We start from the raw sequence: 22,306 nt of genomic DNA on the forward strand, positions 1-22,306 counted from the left end.
AACATTTTATTGTAGTTTGCGCTTCAAGTGCGGAATCTTACCATACATAATGTCTTCCTGTATTCTAGAGCCCTTATGTCATTGACTGAATATTTACAACAGCAGACTGTTTTCAGAGTATTACTGTCTATAAATCTATAGTTTCAGAGTATTACTGTATATAAAGCTATAGTTTCAGAGTATTACTGTATATAAAGCTACATTTTCAGAGTATTTCTGAATATAAAGCTATGTTTTCAGAGTATTACTGTATATAAAGCTATAGTTTCAGTGTATTATTGTATATAAAGCTATAGTTTCAGTGTATTACAGTATATAAAGCTATAGTTTCAGAGTATTACAGTATATAAAGCTATAGTTTCAGAGTATTATTGTATATAAAGCTATAGTTTCAGAGTATTACTGTATATAAAGCTATAGTTTCAGTGTATTATTGTATATAAAGCTATAGTTTCAGAGTATTACTGTATATAAAGCTATAGTTTCAGAGTATTATTGTATATAAATCTATAGTTTCAGTGTATTATTGTATATAAAGCTATAGTTTCAGTGTATTATTGTATATAAAGCTATAGTTTCAGAATATTACTGTATATAAAGCTATAGTTTCAGTGTATTATTGTATATAAATCTATAGTTTCAGAGTATTACTGTATATAAATCTATAGTTTCAGAGTATTACTGTATATAATGCTATAGTTTCAGTGTATTATTGTATATAAAGCTATAGTTTCAGAGTATTACTGTATATAAAGCTATAGTTTCAGTGTATTACTGTATATAAAGCTATAGTTTCAGTGTATTACTGTATATAAAGCTATAGTTTCAGTGTATTACAGTATATGAAACATGCAATAGGCTTCCCCCTTGATCAATAACCATGTCACCAGAGTTAAATCCATGTCTTTCCCTGTGTGTTTCAGAGCCCTTCTGTCTGGCCAACTACCCATCAGCCTTCCACAGTGTGATGTTCAACCCGGCAGAGCCTCGACTGCTGGCTACAGCCAACTCCAAGGAAGGGGTGGGGCTGTGGGACATACGCAAACCTCGCACGTGAGACAACATGGCCGCCGTTAAACTGTCACTCTCAGAAACTTCAGCAACCTTTTTTTTCCACTCTTTAACTCTTGAGAACGTTCAGGCATCTGTCTGACCCAATTTGTCCACTAGAGGGCGCTGTTGTTTTTATTATTGAGTCATTGCTTCTAGTGTTGCAACGGTATATACCCGCAGTAAAATCACGATACCAACGTTTTAGAACACCGTAGTACCGTTTATACGTTACTACCAACCTTTTCTAGCCCTTTTCTATCCCTTTTCTAGCCCTGTCGATCTAAAGAACCTGCTGGGACACGTTATGAAGTGTTAATTAAGTCTGTTGTGTTTATAGATTCAGTTGAATATAAGCGAACGGCCGCTAGTCTCTTGAATGAGCCGGTCCAATAATATCCACAGCACTTTCATGCTTCTATCACGTGTGGCAGCTACGCATGAGATGTGCTTCAAAAGTATCATTCATATAGGCCTCGTGTTCCCCTAACTATATATATCTTTCTGGTGCTCCTTAAATTCTGTTTGGTGCGTAACGTTTTAGAAGTTGGGAGGTGTGTGTGTTGTGTGTGAGAGGTGGTGTGTGTGTGTGTGTGTGTGAGAGAGAGGTGGTGTGTGTGAGAGAGAGGTGGTGTGTGTGAGAGAGAGGTGGTGTGTGTGAGAGAGGTGGTGTGTGTGTGTGAGAGAGGTGGTGTGTGTGTGTGAGAGAGGTGGTGTGTGTGTGTGAGAGAGGTGGTGTGTGTGTGTGTGAGAGAGGTGGTGTGTGTGTGTGAGAGAGGTGGTGTGTGTGTGTGTGTGAGAGAGGTGGTGTGTGTGTGTGTGTGTGAGAGGTGGTGTGTGTGTGTGTGTGTGAGAGGTGGTGTGTGTGTGTGTGTGTGAGAGGTGGTGTGTGTGTGTGTGTGAGAGGTGGTGTGTGTGTGTGTGTGTGAGAGGTGGTGTGTGTGTGTGTGTGTGAGAGGTGGTGTGTGTGTGTGTGTGTGAGAGGTGGTGTGTGTGAGAGGTGGTGTGTGTGTGTGTGTGAGAGGTGGTGTGTGTGTGTGTGTGTGTGAGAGGTGTGTGTGTGAGAGGTGGTGTGTGTGTGTGAGGTGGAGTGGTATGTGTGTGTTGTGTGTGTGAGAGAGAGAGGTGGTGTGTGAGAGAGAGAGGTGGTGTGTGTGAGAGTGTGAGAGAGAGAGGTGGTGTGTGTGAGAGAGTGAGAGAGAGAGAGAGAGGTGGTGTGTGTGAGAGAGAGAGGTGGTGTGTGTGAGAGAGTGTGAGAGAGAGAGGTGGTGTGTGTGTGAGGTGGTGTGTGTGTGTGTGTGTGTGAGGTGGTGTGTGTGTGTTGTGTGTGAGAGAGAGGTGGTGTGTGTGTTTTATGAGGGAGACAGAGGAAGGGAGGGAAGAGCGTCTCTGTGTTAACTGTACAGTGTAGAAGGGTTTTCATGCAGTGGTTTCCCCCCTTACTGACACGATGACATGCAGATCATTATACGTGTATATTAACCAATCAGCCATTCTATGCAACATTCTATTTATACACAGTGTGAAGTTGAATTCAATGTTTTATATTGAGTAGAAGCATGAATATCAGTGACAGGTTTTTAGTGGCCAGGATGAACAGAATGTTTACATTTTTGTATTTTTTTACTGTTTGTATACTTCGATACTACTCGGTATCGTGATACTTGGTATGGTATCGTTTGTAAAATGTTGGTATCGCGATACTTGGTATGGTATCGTTTGTAAAATGTTGGTATCGCGATACTTGGTATGGTATCGTTTGTAAAATGTTGGTATCGTGATACTTGGTATGGTATCGTTTGTAAAATGTTGGTATCGCGATACTTGGTATGGTATCGTTTGTAAAATGTTGGTATCGCGATACTTGGTACGGTATCGTTTGTAAAATGTTGGTATCGTGATACTTGGTATGGTATCGTTTGTAAAATGTTGGTATCGCGATACTTGGTATGGTATAGTTTGTAAAATGTTGGTATCGCGATACTTGGTATGGTATAGTTTGTAAAATGTTGGTATCGCGATACTTGGTATGGGATAGTTTGTAAAATGTTGGTATCGTGATACCTGGCACGGTATCGTGATACTTGGCACGGTATCGTGATACTTGGCACGGTATCGCGATGCTTGGCACGGTACCGTGATGCTTGGCACGGTACCGCGATGCTTGGCATGGTATCGTGATGCGCGGCATGGTATCGTGATGCGCGGCATGGTATCGCGATGCTTGGCACGGTATCGCGATGCTTGGCATGGTACCGCGATGCTTGGCATGGTATCGTGATGCGCGGCATGGTATCGCGATGCTTGGCACGGTATCGCGATGCTTGGCATGGTACCGCGATGCTTGGCATGGTATCGTGATGCGCGGCATGGTATCGTGATGCGCGGCATGGTATCGTGATGCGCGGCATGGTATCGTGATGCGCGGCATGGTATCGTGATGCGCGGCATGGTATCGTGATGCGCGGCACGGTATCGTGATGCGCGGCATGGTATCGTGATGCGCGGCACGGTATCGTGATACTTGGCACGGTATCGCGATGCTTGGCACGGTATCGCGATGCTTGGCACGGTATCGCGATGCTTGGCACGGTATCGTGATGCTTGGCATGGTACCGCGATGCTTGGCACGGTACCGCGATTCTTGGCACGGTACCGCGATGCTTGGCACGGTACCGCGATGCTTGGCATGGTACCGCGATGCTTGGCATGGTACCGCGATGCTTGGCATGGTATCGCGATGCTTGGCACGGTACCGCGATGCTTGGCATGGTACCGCGATGCTTGGCATGGTATCGCGATGCTTGGCACGGTATCGCGATGCTTGGCACGGTACCGCGATGCTTGGCACGGTACCGCGATGCTTGGCACGGTACCGCGATGCTTGGCATGGTATCGCGATGCTTGGCACGGTACCGCGATGCTTGGCACGGTACCGCGATGCTTGGCACGGTATCGCGATGCTTGGCACGGTACCGCGATGCTTGGCACGGTACCGCGATGCTTGGCACGGTATCGCGATGCTTGGCACGGTACCGCAATGCTTGGCACGGTATCGCGATGCTTGGCACGGTATCGTGATGCTTGGCATGGTATCGTGACAACACTAATTGCTTCTTCTCTGACCATATAACACTGAAACTGCCTCTAAATGTAATCAGACCTGCTAAGTACCTGACCTTTGTTTTGCTGTTCTTGATCTACGTGGTTTTTACCAACCACATTTATAAAGACCTTTTTACATCAGCAGCTGTCACTAAGTGTTTTTTAAAAAAAACAGTCAGCCGTGACCCCAAACGAGCCAGACCTTTCCTTTCTAATACACCTCTCATTTCTCTTTCCTTGTCTCTCCATCTCTCTCTCTCTCTCTCTCTCTCTCTCTGTCTCTCTCTCCCCCGTCTCTCTCTCTCTCTCCCCCCGTCTCTCTCTCTCTCTCTCTCTCCCCCATCTCTCTCTCTCTCCTTCTCTCTCTCTCTGTCTCTCTCTCTCTCTCCCAGTTCTCTGCTGCGGTACGGCGGCAGCATGTCCCTCCAGAGTGCCATGTCGGTGCGTTTTAACAGCGCAGGGACCCAGCTCCTGGCCTTGCGTCGCAGGCTACCCCCGGTCCTCTACGAGCTACACTCTCGCCTACCCAGCTTCCAGTTCGACAACCAGGGCTACTTCAACTCCTGTACCATGAAGAGCTGCTGCTTCGCTGGAGACGAGGATCAGGTGAGGTAAACCCTGTCGTTCGGGTAAAAAGCCCAGGAAGGTGTCTGAGATACTGGATCCGGTGCCGACGGTCAAACCCACACAAAGTGGCTTAGGTCACTCGTTTTGCCCATTCTAATATTTTCTATAGCAAGCCACATGACTCACTGTCTTTAGGAAGGGGATGGTGTACCTAATGTTTAGACCGGTGAGCAGCGCGTGTGTGTATATACACTACATGATCAAAAGTATGTGGACACCTGCTCGTTGAACATCTCATTCCAACATCATAGGCATTAATATGGAGTTGGGTCCCCCCTTTACTGCTATAACAGCCTCCACTCTTCTGGGAAGGCTTTCCACTAGATGTTGGAACATTGCTGCTATAACAGCCTCCAGTCTTCTGGGAAGGCTTTCCACTAGATGTTGAAACATTGCTGCTATAACAGCCTCCACTCTTCTGGGAAGGCTTTCCACTAGATGTTGGAACATTGCTGCTATAACAGCCTCCACTCTTCTGGGAAGGCTTTCCACTAGATGTTGGAACATTGCTGCTATAACAGCCTCCACTCTTCTGGGAAGGCTTTCCACTAGATGTTGGAACATTGCTGCTATAACAGCCTCCACTCTCCTGGGAAGGCTTTCCACTAGATGTTGGAACATTGCTGCTATAACAGCCTCCACTCTCCTGGGAAGGCTTTCCACTAGATGATGGAACATTGTTGTGTGGACTTGCTTCCATTCAGCCACGAGCATTAGTGAGGTCGGGCGATTAGGCCTGGCTTGCAGTCGGCGTTCCAATTCATCCCAAAAGGTGCTCGATGGAGGTTGAGGTCAGGGATCTGTGCAGGCCAGTCAAATTCTTCCACACCGATCTCGACAAACCATTTCTGTATGGACCTCGATTTGAGCACGGGGGCATTGTCATGCTGAAACAGGAAAGGGCCTTCCCTAAACTGTTGCCACAAAGTTGGAAGCACAGAATCTAGAATGTCATTGTATGATGCTGTAGCGTTAAGATTTCCCTTCACTGGAACTAAGGGGCCCGAACTATGAAAAACAGCCCCAGACCATTATTCCTCATCCACCAAACTTTACAGTTGGCACTATGCATTGTGGCAGGTAGCGTTCTCCAAGGAACGCAAAACCCAGATTCCTCCGTCAGACTGCCAGGTGGTGAAGACTGATTCATCACTCCAGACAACGTGTTTCCACTGCTCCAGAGTCCAATGGCGACGAGCTTTACACCACTCCAGCCGACGCTTGGCATTGCGCGTGGTGATCTGAGGCTTGTGTGCGGCTGCTCGGCCATGGAAACCCATTTCATGAAGCTCCTGACAAACAGTTCTTGTGCTGACGTTGCTTCCAGAGGCAGTTTAGAACTCGGTAGTGAGTGTTGCAACCGAGGACAGATGATTTTTACACGCTTCAGCACTCTGCGTTCCCGTTCTGAGAGCTTGTGTGGCCTACACAGCTCTAGCAGGACAGAAATTTGACGAACTGACTTGTTGGTAAGGTGGCATGACTGTGCCACTCTGAAAGTCACTGAGCTCTTCAGTAAGGCCATTCTACTGCCAATGTTTGTCTATGGAGATTGCATGGCCGTGTTCTCGCTTTTCTACACCTGTCAGCGACGGATGTGGCTCAAATTGCCGAATCCATTTTGAACAGGTGTTCCTATACTTTCGTATTTTACGTGGGTATAAATGTGTGCCTATGTATATGTACTGTATATATGCATATATACTGTGTGTATGTATATACAGTACCAGTCAACAGTTTGGACACCTACTCATTCAAGGGTTATATATATATATATATACCTACCTACCAACCAAACGTTTGGACACACCTACTCATTCAAGGGGTTTGGACTCATTCCAGACTTCCTTTATTGCTACTTTTTTATATATTGTCTGGGGGGAGACCCGGCTACGGTACGCTGCTGTCTGGGGGGAGACCCGGCTACGGTACGCTGCTGTCTGGGGGGAGACCCGGCTGCTGTCTGGGGGGAGACCCGGCTACGGTACGCTGCTGTCTGGGAGGAGACCCGGCTACGGTACGCTGCTGTCTGGGGGGAGACCCGGGCTACGGTACGCTGCTGTCTGGGGGGAGACCCGGCTGCTGTCTGGGGGGAGACCCGGCTACGGTACGCTGCTGTCTGGGAGGAGACCCGGCTACGGTACGCTGCTGTCTGGGGGGAGACCCGGCTACGGTACGCTGCTGTCTCGGGGGAGACCCGGCTACGGTACGCTGCTGTCTGGGGAGGGGAGACCCGGCTACGGTGCGCTGCTGTCTGGGGGGGGGGGGGAGACCCGGCTACGGTACGCTGCTGTCTGGGGGGGGGGGGGAGACCCGGCTACGGTACGCTGCTGTCTGGGGGGGGGGGGGGACCAGGCTACGGTACACTGTTGTCTGGGGGGAGACCCAGCTACGGCACGCTGCTGTCTGGGGGGGGGAGAACCGGCTACGGCGAGGTGAGGCCCGTGGGAGGGAGGTGAGGCCCGAGGGAGGGAGGTGAGGCCCGTGGGAGGGAGGTGAGGCCCGTGGGAGGAAGGTGAGGCCCGTGGGAGGGAGGTGAGGCCCGTCCGCTAGAGACAGACAGGAATGAAATGGCTGTCCTTACTAGGAGTGGGTTAATGTCCGTGTGGATTTGATTGGATATTAGCCGGGAGCTCGAGGCGTCTCCATACATTGTGAGATTTGTTTGACAGTTTGCGTTGGAACTCGTTTCAGAATTTATTGTCGAGTTCCTCATAATTACGCTGCGAGCAGCTACTCAACCCGTTGGAGACCTCCTACGCTGGTGAGACAGGGAAGACGTTGGGTCATTTTTCTCTTCTGCCTTGGGTTTTTGACTCCTAGTTGGCTGGCACCAGACGGCAAACATATTTCTGCTCAGTGTGTTTTGTACAAGTTACATCACGTCTCAGGTTCTATCTTCCCTCAGAGAAGAGATCTGTTTGAGTTTTTTTGTCGTAAATACATTTCTACGAGTACTGAACTCGCTGCTTGTTTTACACGGAGGTTCGAGGCCCTGTAGGTTCATAACGTGTCTGGACTGCTAATCCTAGGATCAGGTCCCGTCTGTCCATGTAATCTTATGATGATCGCAAAAGACCAAACTAAACTGATCTTAGATCAGAGCCCTTAGAGACGATTTAACGTTTGATCCTAAAATGTGGTCGGAAGCGCCGGGATAGACGGTGTGACGCAATTGTGGAGACTTCAGAGGCATGCGGAGCCCTAGTCGAGCTCCGCATCGCCCTGCGCTTGTCAAATGTGGTAACAACGCAGAGGGCTCCGAATAGCTCCACAATCCAGACACCGGGTTGACGACAATCCAGACACCGGGTTGACGACAATCCAGACACCGGGTTGACGACAATCCAGACACCGGGTTGACGACAATCCAGACACCGGGTTGACGACAATCCAGACACCGGGTTGACGACAATCCAGACACCGGGTTGACGACAATCCAGACACCGGGTTGACGACAATCCAGACACCGGGTTGACGACAATCCAGACACCGGGTTGACGACAATCCAGACACCGGGTTGACGATGCAGCGCCTTTAACTTAGAGGCTTTATGACTATAGGCCCTTCACTGAAAAAGGACTGGGCCTGATGGTTCTGTTGTCCCGTCTGTCTGTCTGTGTGTGGTTCTGTTGTCCCGTCTGTCTGTCTGTGTGTGGTTCTGTTGTCCCGTCTGTCTGTGGTTCTGTTGTCCCGTCTGTCTGTCTGTCTGTGGTTCTGTTGTCCCGTCTGTGTGTGTGTGTGGTTCTGTTGTCCCGTCTGTCTGTCTGTCTGTGTGTGGTTCTGTTGTCCCGTCTGTCTGTGTGTGTGGGTTCTGTTGTCCCGTCTGTCTGTGTGTGTGTGGTTCTGTTGTCCCGTCTGTGTCTGTGTGTGTGTGTGTGTGTGTGTGTGGTTCTGTTGTCCCGTCTGTGTGTGTGTGTGTGTGTGTGTGTGTGTGGTTCTGTTGTCCCGTCTGTGTGTGTGTGGTTCTGTTGTCCCGTCTGTCTGTGTGTGGGTTCTGTTGCCCCGTCTGTCTGTCTGTGTGGTTCTGTTGTCCCGTCTGTCTGTGTGTGTGGGTTCTGTTGTCCCGTCTGTCTGTCTGTGTGGTTCTGTTGTCCCGTCTGTCTGTGTGTGTGTGTGGGTTCTGTTGTCCCGTGTGTGTGGGTTCTGTTGCCCCGTCTGTCTGTGTGTGTGTGGTTCTGTTGCCCCGTCTGTCTGTGGGATGCGTCCCAAATGCAACCCTATTCCCTATATAGTGAACTATATTTTTTTTAAAGAGCCCATAGGGGATAGGGAGCCATTTGGGATGCATCCTATGCTTCTACTGAAATGGAATAATCATATTTATCTTTAGGAATCCTAAGGTAGATGTTCCCTTGACCAGTTTTGGTTTTGATGAATTTATCGTGTGGTATCAACTTCTCTTTTCATCAAGATGGGGGAAGAGAGTATTACCTGATTGTTGTTTGTAACACCACGATAATGTGTTTTATTCAGAGGACTTTAACTCTTACCCTCTGTCCCCAATGGACCCTATTCCCTATGTAGTGCACTACTTTATTCCCTACACAGGGAATAGGGCTCTGGTCTAAAGTAGTGACCTATATAGGGAATAGGGCCCTGGTCTAATGTAGCGCACTACATAGGGAATAGGGCTCTGGTCTAAAGTAGTGCACTATGTAGGGAATAGGGCCCTGGTCTAATGTAGTGCACTACATAGGGAATAGGGCCCTTGTTTACAGTAGTGCACTACATAGGGAATAGGGCTCTGGTCTAAAGTAGTGCACTATATAGGGAATAGGGCCCTGGTCTAAAGTAGTGCACTACATAGGGAATAGGGCTCTGGTCTAAAGTAGTGCTCTATATAGGGAATAGGGCCCTGGTTTACAGTAGTGCACTATGCAGGGAATAGGGCTCTGGTCTAAAGTAGTGCACTACATAGGGAATAGGGCTCTGGTCTAAAGTAGTGCTCTATATAGGGAATAGGGCCCTGGTTTACAGTAGTGCACTACGCAGGGAATAGGGCTCTGGTCTAAAGTAGTGCACTATATAGGGAATAGGACTCTGGTCTAAAGTAGTGCACTACATAGGGAATAGGACCCTGGTCTAAAGTAGTGCACTACATACGGAATAGGGCCCTGGTTTACAGTAGTGCACTATGCAGGGAATAGGGCTCTGGTCTAAAGTAGTGCACTATATAGGGAATAGGGCTCTGGTCTAAAGTAGTGCACTACATAGGGAATAGGACCCTAGTCTAAAGTAGTGCACTACATAGGGAATGGGGCCCTGGTTTACAGTAGTGCACTATGCAGGGAATAGGGCTCTGGTCTAAAGTAGTGCACTATGCAGGGAATAGGGCTCTGGTCTAAAGTAGTGCACTATATAGGGAATAGGGCTCTGGTCTAAAGTAGTGCACTACATAGGGAATAGGACCCTTGTTTACAGTAGTGCACTACATAGGGAATAGGGCTCTGGTCTAAAGTAGTGCACTATATAGGGAATAGGGCCCTGGTCTAAAGTAGTGCACTACATAGGGAATAGGGCTCTGGTCTAAAGTAGTGCACTACATAGGGAATAGGGCTCTGGTCTAAAGTAGTGCACTACATAGGGAATAGGGCTCTGGTCTAAAGTAGTGCACTACATAGGGAATAGGACTCTGGTCTAAAGTAGTGCACTACATAGGGAATAGGGCTCTGGTCTAAAGTAGTGCACTACATAGGGAATAGGGCTCTGGTCTAAAGTAGTGCACTACATAGGGAATAGGGCTCTGGTCTAAAGTAGTGCACTACATAGGGAATAGGACCCTGGTCTAAAGTAGTGCACTACATAGGGAATAGGGCCCTGGTTTACAGTAGTGCACTATGCAGGGAATAGGGCTCTGGTCTAAAGTAGTGCACTACATAGGGAATAGGGCCCTGGTCTAAAGTAGTGCACTATATAGGGAATAGGGCCCTGGTCTAAAGTAGTGCACTATATAGGGAATAGGGCTCTGGTCTAAAGTAGTGTACTATATAGGGAATAGGGCTCTGGTCTAAAGTAGTGACCTATATAGGGAATAGGACTCTGGTCTAAAGTAGTGACCTACATAGGGAATAGGGTGCCATTGGGCCCTGGTCTAAAGTAGTGAACTATATAGGGAATAGGGTGCCATTGGGGGTTGTCTTATTCTCTGTTGTCTTCCTCCAGTACATCTTGTCTGGATCAGATGACTTCAACCTTTACATGTGGAGAATCCCCAAGGATCCTGAAGCAGGTAAGTGTGTGTTTCTTATCGGTGTGTCCATCTGTGTCCCTGAGATTACAGTCTCTCTCTCGTTCCGCCCTGCTCCCCCCCCCTCTTCCAGGAGGCCCGGGTCGTGTGGTCAACGGAGCGTCCATGGTCCTGAAAGGTCACCGTTCCATCGTGAATCAAGTCCGGTTTAACCCCAGCACTTATATGATCTGCTCCTCCGGGGTCGAGAAGGTCATCAAGGTACGTTAGTGGGGATGTCGTCGTTGGTGACCTTTTATTTTATTTACCAAAGTAACAACGTAGTGTGGTCATAGACAAAGTAATTTAGCTGTAGTTGGCTACCTATAACTATATATTTTTAAAAAATGGTTATGTTTCGAAATATTTATTAACTTAACATACAGTGCCTTGCGAAAGTATTCGGCCCCCTTGAACTTTGCGACCGTTTGCCACATTTCAGGCTTCAAACATAAAGATATAAAACTGTATTTTTTTTGTGAAGAATCAACAACAAGTGGGACACAATCATGAAGTGGAACGACATTTATTGGATATTTCAAACTTTTTTAACAAATCAAAAACTGAAAAATTGGGCTTGCAAAATTATTCAGCCCCCTTAAGTTAATACTTTGTAGCGCCACCTTTTGCTGTGATTACAGCTGTAAGTCGCTTGGGGTATGTCTCTATCAGTTTTGCTATTTTTCCATCTGCCTGGAGCTTTCCTCCGATCGCCACCTCTGGGTTATTGCCTCGGGAATCTATCTACTTCAGATTTACCTCGCTATATCGCTATTGGGTTAGCTACCCTCACTGACTCTTCCTTGGATGGTAAAATGGCGCCTCCCTCCTTGGCTCTTCTTTGGTTGCAAACTCATCCACTCTTTACCATTGGATGGGCATCAGCCGTTCATCCGTAAGTCTCCGTTCTCTTGTTGATTGTTATCTTCTTTGTTTTAGTTGTGTACTGTGGGTTCCTGCTTGTGCTAGTTGGTCTCGAGTTGTAATTTGTGGCTAACTGTCAACTGTGCTGGTTGGCTAGCGAGGCTCGTTAGCTGAATGGCTTTAGGTCATTCGAAAAGGTTGGTTTGCTTTAATGTGGCTCAATTTGCTATTGAAGCTAGTTGAACAACTGAAATGTCTTCCGCATTTAACCGAACCCCTCTCAGAGAGGCGCGGGGTGCTGCTATAATCAACACGTATTCGGCACCCGGGGAGCAGTGCCTTGCTCAGGGGGCGAAACGACAGATTTTTCTTACCTTGTCAGCTCGGGGATTTGAACCAGAAACCTTTCGGTTACTGGCCCAACGCTCTAACCCCCTAGGCTACCTGGCACCCACAGCTAGGTTTTGATAACCTACTTACTCTGCAGTGCTACAGGCTAGTTGGATAGAAACCTCGCAAGCTGATTTTGCAAAATCATAGTGTTTTCTTGTAAATACGCAGAAAATGTAGTTGAAACCAGGAGTGAATAAGATTTGGTTTAATTTCAAGTTATACGTTTGACGATATTTCTGTTGGAGTTTCCATTGTAAGGCAGGGCAGCCCAACCCTCTTCCTGATAGGTTATCAGCCCAACCCTCTTCCTGATAGGTTATCAGCCCAACCCTCTTCCTGATAGGTTATCAGCCCAACCCTCTTCCTGATAGGTTATCAGTCCAACCCTCTTCCTGATAGGTTATCAGCCCAACCCTCTTCCTGATAGGTTATCAGCCCAACCCTCTTCCTGATAGGTTATCAGCCCAACCCTCTTCCTGATAGGTTATCAGCCCAACCCTCTTCCTGATAGGTTATCAGTCCAACCCTCTTCCTGATAGGTTATCAGCCCCAACCCTCTTCCTGATAGGTTATCAGCCCCAACCCTCTTCCTGATAGGTTATCAGCCCAACCCTCTTCCTGATAGGTTATCAGCCCAACCCTCTTCCTGATAGGTTATCAGTCCAACCCTCTTCCTGGAGATCTACTGTCCTGTAGGTTATCAGTCCAATCCTCTTCCTGGAGAACTACTGTCCTGTAGCTTTTCAGTCCAACCCTCTTCCTGGAGATCTACTGGTCCTGTAGGTTTTCAGTCCAAACCTCTTCCTGGAGAACTACTGTCCTGTGGGTTTTCAGATCTCCAGGAAGAGGGTTGGACTGAAAACCCACAGGACAGTAGATCTCCAGGAAGAGGGTTGGACTGAAAACCTACAGGACCAGTAGATCTCCAGGAAGAGGGTTGGACTGAAAACCTACAGGACCAGTAGATCTCCAGGAAGAGCCCTGTTGTAGGGATTGGGCTCGGTGGATCCTCCATATGACATAACCAACAAAACAAAACAAAAATGACGGCATGACTTCGGCATTCTTCGGTATTCCCGATCGGTTTTATGTTGCAACTCGATCGAATTGAAAAAGTGAGTCAACTTTTGATGCCTAAACTAATGGACACCCGGACGTTACATGTGGTTATGTTAAATACACCAACTAAAACTTCTAGTTAACACAACATAGTGGGTGCTCATTCAAAGGGTCATCTAGAATATCGGGTGATCATCTCTAGGTAATTCCCCACCACCTGTATGGGTCTCTGTCCCTTTATGAATCGGAGGGCTTGAGGTGAAGACGGACTGAGACAACTCTGTATCTACACCACTATCCACTGTCTCTGACTGAGACAACTCAGTCTCTTCACCTCTATCCACTGTCTCTGACTGAGACAACTCACTCTCTTCACCACTATCCACTGTCTCTTCATCTCTATCCACTGTCTCTGAGACAACTGTCTCTTCACCTCTATCCACTGTCTCTTCGCCACTATCCACTGTCTCTCTGCCCCTATCCACTGTCTCTCTGCCCCTATCCACTGTCTCTCTGCCCCTATCCACTGTCTCTTCGCCACTATCCACTGTCTCTCTGCCCCTATCCACTGTCTCTCTGCCCCTATCCACTGTCTCTCTGCCCCTATCCACTGTCTCTCTGCCCCTATCCACTGTCTCTCTGCCCCTATCCACTGTCTCTCTGCCCCTATCCTCTGTCTCTCTGCCCCTATCCTCTGTCTCTCTGCCCCTATCCGCTGTCTCTCTGCCCCTATCCTCTGTCTCTCTGCCCCTATCCTCTGTCTCTCTGCCCCTCTCCTCTGTCTCTCTGCCCCTCTCCACTGTCTCTCTGCCCCTCTCCGCTGTCTCTCTGCCACTCTCCGCTGTCTCTCTGCCACTCTCCGCTGTCTCTCTGCCACTCTCCGCTGTCTCTCTGCCACTCTCCGCTGTCTCTCTGCCACTCTCCGCTGTCTCTCTGCCCCTCTCCGCTGTCTCTCTGCCCCTCTCCACTGTCTCTCTGCCCCTATCCACTGTCTCTCTGCCCCTATCCACTGTCTCTCTGCCCCTATCCACTGTCTCTCTGCCCCTATCCACTGTCTCTCTGCCCCTATCCTCTGTCTCTCTGCCCCTATCCTCTGTCTCTCTGCCCCTATCCGCTGTCTCTCTGCCCCTATCCTCTGTCTCTCTGCCCCTATCCTCTGTCTCTCTGCCCCTCTCCACTGTCTCTCTGCCCCTCTCCACTGTCTCTCTGCCACTCTCCGCTGTCTCTCTGCCCCTCTCCACTGTCTCTCTGCCCCTCTCCACTGTCTCTCTGCCCCTCTCCACTGTCTCTCTGCCACTCTCCACTGTCTCTCTGCCACTCTCCACTGTCTCTCTGCCACTCTCCACTGTCTCTCTGCCACTCTCCACTGTCTCTCTGCCCCTCTCCACTGTCTCTCTGCCACTCTCCAGCCCAGACAAATGTAGTGGCCTGAGCTTGTAAAAGGAAAGGATGTGGTGTTAATTCATCATCAACCTCCGCTCCTCCAGGTGGTCCCAAGGCTGCTGTTGGTCCATCTTCATCTTCATCGTACCAGAGGTGTGAGAGCTGATACAGGCCCAACCAGGTGTTCAATTTAAACTCTAACCCTCCTCTCCTGTCCTTGTCCTCTCCCCCTGAAACCCCTCCACCCGATCCCCAGGCGTGGAGCCCCTACCAGCAGACGGAGAGTCTGGGAGACCTGGATAGTCGTGTGGAGGATAAGTCCAGGAGTCTGTACAGCCACGAGGAGTACATCAACTTGGTCCTGAACAGCGGCAGCGGCCTGAGCCACGACTACGTCTCACAGGTAACACCGGTCCACGTCCCAAATGATTCCCTATATAGTGCACTACTTTTCCCGATGTAGTGCACTACCTTTCCCTATATAGTGCACTACCTTTCCCTATATAGTGCACTACCTTTCCCTAATATAGTGCACTACCTTTCCCTATATAGTGCACTACCTTTCCCTAATATAGTGCACTACCTTTCCCTATATAGTGCACTACCTTTCCCTAATATAGTGCACTACCTTTCCCTAATATAGTGCACTACCTTTCCCTAATATAGTGCACTACCTTTCCCTAATATAGTGCACTACCTTTCCCTAATATAGTGCACTACCTTTCCCTATATAACACCCTCCCTACACACACACACACACACACACACACACACACACATTTTGTGGTGACTAATTAAGAACTGTTGCATGTCATCTCAGTCCATCCAGGAGGATCCTCGTATGATGGCCTTCTTTGACTCTCTGGTTCGTCGGGAGATCGAGGGCTGGAGTTCGGACTCAGACAGTGACCTGAGTGAGGGGGCCATCCTGCAGCTCCACGCCAGGGGACGACGCTCCACACGGGCTATAAGAGACGCCGCCGGGGTCCTGGTTGGGAGTGGAGTCGCCACGCCTGTACCGCCCTCTGCTGCTGCTACCGCCGACTCAGACCATTCCTCATCGTCCTCATTAGCTGCCCCTGAGACCGCGGGGGCGGAGCATCCTGAAGGGGTGGAGCCACTGCAGCCGAGGAGGCGTGGCAGCAGATATCAGCAGTCTGTGTTCTTATTGGACCTGGTGGGAGAGGACTCTGACTCCAGTGGATTCTGGCCAGACCCCATGCCCCGGCCTCGCTCTCCTAGCCCCCGAGACAACTCCACCCTCTCCAGCCCCACCTCGTCCCCCGCCGGCGCCTCCTCTAGCTCCTCCTCTTCCACCTCCTCCACCAGCTCTGAGGACGAGGAGCAGAGGAGAGCCAGTAGGAGACAACGTACTGCAGCCCGGTGGCGCCGCATGCATTTCCCCCGCCTGTCCAGTGGGGGGCGCCCCGAGTCCGCCCAGGCCTTGTACCCCGGGGGGGTCGACTCCTGCTCCTACCCCAAGATCTCAATCGACGAGGCCTCATCCTCCTCCGCGTCCTCCACGGAGCTTCAACAGGACCAGGATTCGGTTCAGATCGGACCCCACAGAAGTGGCTCTAAAACGGGGAGACGCAAGTCGCACACCCTCCCTGGTTCTAGCCCTGCGGTGTCTCTGGACAGCCAGGACGACCGAGCGGAGCAGGAGGGGCTCCTCATCGCCTCCCTTCTGTCTCAAGACGCCCTGCAGCAGAGGAACGAGTCCTGGGCAGGAAGGGTTGGGGAGAGGAGGGCTGCTTTAGAGAGGATGGCCGAGGGCTTAGATAGTCCTGAAGAGGCCGACGAGTCAGACCATAGTCGCTGGATCTCCCCTAGTTCCAGACACCACAGCCCTGGGCTGAACGGGCTGCAGCACCTTGACATGACTGAGGTGCCGGTAGGCTGTAGGGGTCGCCTGGCTCCAGACCTATTTGAATCCTCAGACTCCGAGGGAGAGAGAGAGACCTTAGAGTTGAAATCAGCAGGCACTAGGACCCTGGTGGAGGAGGAGGAGGAGGGGGAGGACGGGGGGTCGTCGTCGTCTCAGAGAGGCCCAGCCCAGGGTGCGCTGAAACGGACTCACCTTGGGTCAAGAGGTCAAGGGTCAGGGGAGGGGTCAGGGGGGTCGGAGACCTCAGAGAAGAAGTTCAAGACATGATGATTGCACCTGAGGTGCCAGGTGATCATTTGGTTTAGGACTGGTTACGTCTCAAATGACACCCTGTTCCCTACGGTGTGCTACTATAGGGCTACAGTAACCCATAGACTATAGGGCTACAGTAACCTATAGACAGTAACCCATAGACTATAGGGCTACAGTAACCCATTTACTACAGTAACCCGTAGACTTAGGGCTACAGTAACCCATAGACAGTAACCCATAGACTATAGGGCTACAGTAACCCATTTACTACAGTAACCCGTAGACTTAGGGCTACAGTAACCCGTAGACTACAGTAACCCGTAGACAGTAACCCGTAGGCTTTAGGGCTACAGTAACCCGTTGACAGTAACCCGTAGGCTTTAGGGCTACAGTAACCCGTAGACAGTAACCCGTAGACTTAGGGCTACAGTAACCCGTAGACTTAGGGCTACAATAACCCGTAGACTACAGTAACCCGTAGACTACAGTAACCCGTAGACTACAGTAACCCGTAGACTACAGTAACCCGTAGACTACAGTAACCCGTAGGCTTTAGGGCTACAGTAACCCGTAGACTTAGGGCTACAGTAAACCGTAGACTTAGGGCTACAGTAACCCGTAGACTACAGTAACCTGTAGACTACAGTAACCCGTAGGCTTAGGGCTACAGTAACCCGTTGGCTTTAGGGCTACAGTAACCCGTAGACTACAGTAACCCGTATACTTTAGGGCTACAGTAACCCGTAGACAGTAACCTGTAGACTTTAGGGCTACAGTAACCCATAGACTTTAGGGCTACAGTAACCCGTAGGCTTTAGGGCTACAGTAACCCGTAGACAGTAACCCGTAGACTTTAGGGCTACAGTAACCCGTAGGCTTTAGGGCTACAGTAACCCGTAGGCTTTAGGGCTACAGTAACCCGTAGGCTTTAGGGCTACAGTAACCCGTAGGCTTTAGGGCTACAGTAACCCGTAGGCTTTAGGGCTACAGTAACCCGTAGACTTGAGGGATTGGGTGTCATTTCAGAAGCCTGAGACTCAATTTAGGGTGGCTTTTCTATGGGTTTTTACAATCCAGTTTCTTGGTTTGGCGTCACTCTAAAAAGGGTGTCGCAATTTTGAGACGTTGGGCGAGGTGGTTTTGCGTGGACCGGGTGGGCGGAGTTAGCACATTTTTAGACCATTCCATTGGTCCTTAAGTGAAATCTTCACCCACCGCCCATTGGGACACGTGTTCTTCTGTGAGCAAATCACAGTGAGGTCATCACTTCTGTGGTCAAACCACAAAGATGCCATAATTTACTAACATATAAGTAATCATATTGACAGTAATGCTATCGTTAATTATTTTGCTAGTCATTAATCTTAAGGCAGAATTATTATTTTTTTTTTTAATGTTCATGTTTTGAAACAAATACAGAGTTTTAATTTTAAGAGAACACTCATGGGGGGGGGGGGGGCTGAAATTCAGGACTAAAGCTTATCGACTGCGGATTTTATTTCAATTGGAGTTAATGAGACTAGATTCATTTAGATTTTCCAGTGCTTAGCTTGGTGAAGTTTATGCGTTTCCATGGCAATCGGGTGGAGCCAGCCCCAACCAGCTGTTTTGAGTTGTGCATTAAAGAAGGTAGGATTTATTATGATTTCAGTGTTAAAAGGAATCGATCGCTCTCTCGTCTCCTCTCCTTCCTGACCCAAAACCCCTCTGTTACCAAGCAGCAGCAAGTGTCTTGTTGTTGTTGTTGTTGTTGTTGTTGCTTTCTTCAATTAAAGAATCATTCATTATCAATGATTTCACTGCCATTTCTGAGCCTCTATTCATTGTAAGGAATGTTTATCCATTTTACAGTAATAATTAGGGGTGTTCACCAAACCCACAGTCAGGTACGTAATTAAGGTTTTGGGGTAACCGTTCGTTTCGGTACAGCGGGAAAATGTAAAAGTAACCCAGGAATAGATCATGAGCCTTATCTAGGACCCTATAAAATCTTAGTTTAGTTTTTCCAGGTTTCAGATTGTTCCCTGTTTTGTAGGTTTTCATCACTCAAAATCACATTTTAGAATGTTTTTATTTTTAATAGAAGCTCCAATTTTGTTGTTTTTCTAAGTCCACAACAATCCTTAAAGCACATCAGGAGATCACTGGAGGTAAAAATACACTGCTCAAAGAAATAAAGGGAACACTTAACACAATGTAACTCCAAGTCAATCACACTTCTGTGAAATCAAACTGTCCACTTAGGAAGCAACACTGATTGACAATACATTTCACATGCTGTTGTGCAAATGGAATAGACAACAGGTGGAAATTATAGGCAATTAGCAAGACACCCCCAATAAAGGAGTGGTTCTGCAGGTGGTGACCACAGACCACGTCTCAGTTCCTATGCTTCCTGGCTGGTGTTTTGGTCACTTTTGAGTGCTGGCGGTGCTTTCACTCTAGTGGTAGCATGAGACGGAGTCTACAACCCACACAAGTGGCTCAGCCAGAGCATGGAGGCGCTACCAGGATACAGGCCAGTACATCAGGAGACGTGGAGGAGGCCGTAGGAGGGCAACAACCCAGCAGCAGGACCGCTACCTCCGCCTTTGTGCAAGGAGGAGCAGGAGGAGCACTGCCAGAGCCCTGCAAAATGACCTCCAGCAGGCCACAAATGTGCATGTGTCTGCTCAAACGGTCAGAAACAGACTCCATGAGGGGGGTATGAGGGCCCAACGTCCACAGGTGGGGGTTGTGCTTACAGCCCAACACCGTGCAGGACGTTTGGCATTTTCCAGAGAACACAGAGATTGGCAAATTTGCCACTGGCGCCCTGTGCTCTTCACAGATGAAAGCAGGTTCACACTGAGCATGTGACAGACGTAACAGAGTCTGGAGACGCCGTGGAGAACGTTCTGCTGCCTGCAACATCCTCCAGCATGACCGGTTTGGCGGTGGGTCAGTCGTGGTGTGGGGTGGCATTTCTTTGGGGGGCCGCACAGCCCTCCATGTGCTCGCCAGAGGTAGCCTGACTGACATTAGGTACCGAGATGAGATCCTCAGACCCCTTGTGAGACCATATGCTGGTGCGGTTGGCCCTGGGTTCCTCCTAATGCAAGACAATGCTAGACCTCATGTGGCTGGAGTGTGTCAGCAGTTCCTGCAAGAGGAAGGCATTGATGCTATGGACTGGCCCGCCCGTTCCCCAGAACTGAATCCAATTGAGCACATCTGGGACATGTCTCGCTCCATCCACCAACGCCACGTTGCACCACAGACTGTCCAGGAGTTGGCGGATGCTTTAGTCCAGGTCTGGGAGGAGATCCCTCAGGAGACCATCCGCCACCTCATCAGGAGCATGCCCAGGCATTGTAGGGAGGTCATACAGGCACATGGAGGCCACACACACTACTGAGCCTCATTTTGACTTGTTTTAAGGACATTACATCAAAGTTGGATCAGCCTGTAGTGTGGTTTTCCACTTTAATTCTGAGTGTGACTCCAAATCCAGACCTCCATGGGTTGATACATTTGATTTCCATTGATAATTTTTGTGTGATTTTGTTGTCAGCACATTCAACTATGTAAAGAAAAAAGTATTTAATAAGAATATTTCATTCATTCAGATCTAGGATGTGTTATTTTAGTGTTCCCTTCATTTTGTTTGAGCAGTGTATAATGGAAGAGAGGACATATTGGATAGATGTTTCTGCACCCACACGGTACCAAGTCACCACGGCAACTAATCTTCAACACTGCAGTGAAAGAAACATGACCCTTGAACAGACGATAGACTTAGCATAGCAGAACGGCACACTAGACCAAACCATAGACTGTTAGCATAGAAGAACAGCACACTAGACCAAACCATAGACTGTTAGCATAGCAGAACAGCACACTAGACCAAACCATAGACTGTTAGCATAGCAGAACAGCACACTAGACCAAACCATAGACTATGGTTGAATGGGCTAGACCAAACCAATCTATAGACTAAATCAACCAATCCAATCTATGGTTGAATGGGCTAGACCAAACCAATCTATAGACTTAATCAACCAATCCAATCTATGGTTGGATGGGCTAGACCAAACCAATCTATGAACTCCTGGAGAGCTACCCTTCTGTAGGTTTTCACTCCAAACCCATGTTGTAACTAACCAGCATATCAACTAGTTAATTATTAGAATTAGGTGTGCTAGATTAGGGTTGGAGTTAAAACCCTACAAGACAGTAGCTCTTCGGGAACAGGGTTGGAGAGCCCTGGACTAAACTAAAGATGACAGCAGCTCTTCAGGAACAGGGTTGGAGAGCCCTGGACTAAACTAAAGATGACAGCAGCTCTTCAGGAACAGGGTTGGAGAGCCCTGGACTAAACTAAAGAGGACCGCAGCTCTTCGGGAACAGGGTTGGAGAGCGCTGGACTAAACTAAAGATGAATTATGTTACTCTTACTGGACGAAGTTAAACCAGCCTTCAGATCAGATTATATCAAAGTTTATTCGCCACGTGCAGTCTCCAGCTTCTGTCTGTCATCCTGGCTGGCTGTACGATCTAGTAGTCTATGTCATCCTGGCTGTACTGTCTAGTAGTCTGTCATCCTGGCTGTACTGTCTAGTAGTCTATATCATCCTGGCTGGCTGTACTGTCTAGTAGTCTGTCATCCTGGCTGTACTGTCTAGTAGTCTATATCATCCTGGCTGGCTGTACTGTCTAGTAGTCTATATCATCCTGGCTGTACTGTCTAGTAGTCTATATCATCCTGGCTTGCTGTACGATCTAGTAGTCTATGTCATCCTGGCTGGCTGTACTGTCTAGTAGTCTATATCATCCTGGCTGTACTGTCTAGTAGTCTGTCATCCTGGCTGGCAGTACTGTCTAGTAGTCTATATCATCCTGGCTGGCTGTACTGTCTAGTAGTCTATATCATCCTGGCTGTACTGTCTAGTAGTCTATATCATCCTGGCTGGCTATACTGTCTAGTAGTCTATATCGTCCTGGCTGTACGATCTAGTAGTCTGTCATCCTGGCTGTACTGTCTAGTAGTCTATATCATCCTGGCTGTACTGTCTAGTAGTCTGTCATCCTGGCTGGCTGTACGATCTAGTAGTCTGTCATCCTGGCTGTACTTTCTAGTAGTCTGTCATCCTGGCTGTACTGTCTAGTAGTCTATATCATCCTGGCTGTACTGTCTAGTAGTCTGCCATCCTGGCTGGCTGTACTGTCTAGTAGTCTGCCATCCTGGATGGCTGTACTGTCTAGTAGTCTGCCATCCTGGCTGGCTGTACTGTCTAGTAGTCTGCCATCCTGGCTGGCTGTACTGTCTAGTAGTCTGCCATCCTGGCTGTACTGTCTAGTAGTCTATATTTTCCTGGCTGTACTGTCTAGTAGTCTATATCATCCTGGCTGTACTGTCTAGTAGTCTGTCATCCTGGCTGTACTGTCTAGTAGTCTATATCCTCCTGGCTGTACTG

At 48.7% G+C, this 22,306-nt stretch overlaps 1 protein-coding gene across 1 annotated transcript in view; it reads left to right on the plus strand.

The window, feature by feature from the left end:
• LOC110504278 (DDB1- and CUL4-associated factor 5) overlaps positions 1–18,655 on the plus strand; it is a 33,223-nt gene extending 14,568 nt beyond the window's left edge. Inside the window, exons 5-10 of the mRNA XM_036955340.1 lie at positions 924–1,053; positions 4,548–4,761; positions 10,948–11,014; positions 11,106–11,233; positions 14,967–15,113; positions 15,531–18,655. Of these exons, the coding sequence (XP_036811235.1) occupies positions 924–1,053; positions 4,548–4,761; positions 10,948–11,014; positions 11,106–11,233; positions 14,967–15,113; positions 15,531–16,865 (2,021 nt within the window). The 3' untranslated portion in view covers positions 16,866–18,655. The remainder of the gene's footprint in view (positions 1–923; positions 1,054–4,547; positions 4,762–10,947; positions 11,015–11,105; positions 11,234–14,966; positions 15,114–15,530) is intronic.
• Positions 18,656–22,306: the final 3,651 nt, after the last annotated feature.

This window comes from Oncorhynchus mykiss, chromosome 19, assembly GCF_013265735.2.
Source record: "Oncorhynchus mykiss isolate Arlee chromosome 19, USDA_OmykA_1.1, whole genome shotgun sequence".
Taxonomy (NCBI): Eukaryota; Metazoa; Chordata; class Actinopteri; order Salmoniformes; family Salmonidae; genus Oncorhynchus; species Oncorhynchus mykiss.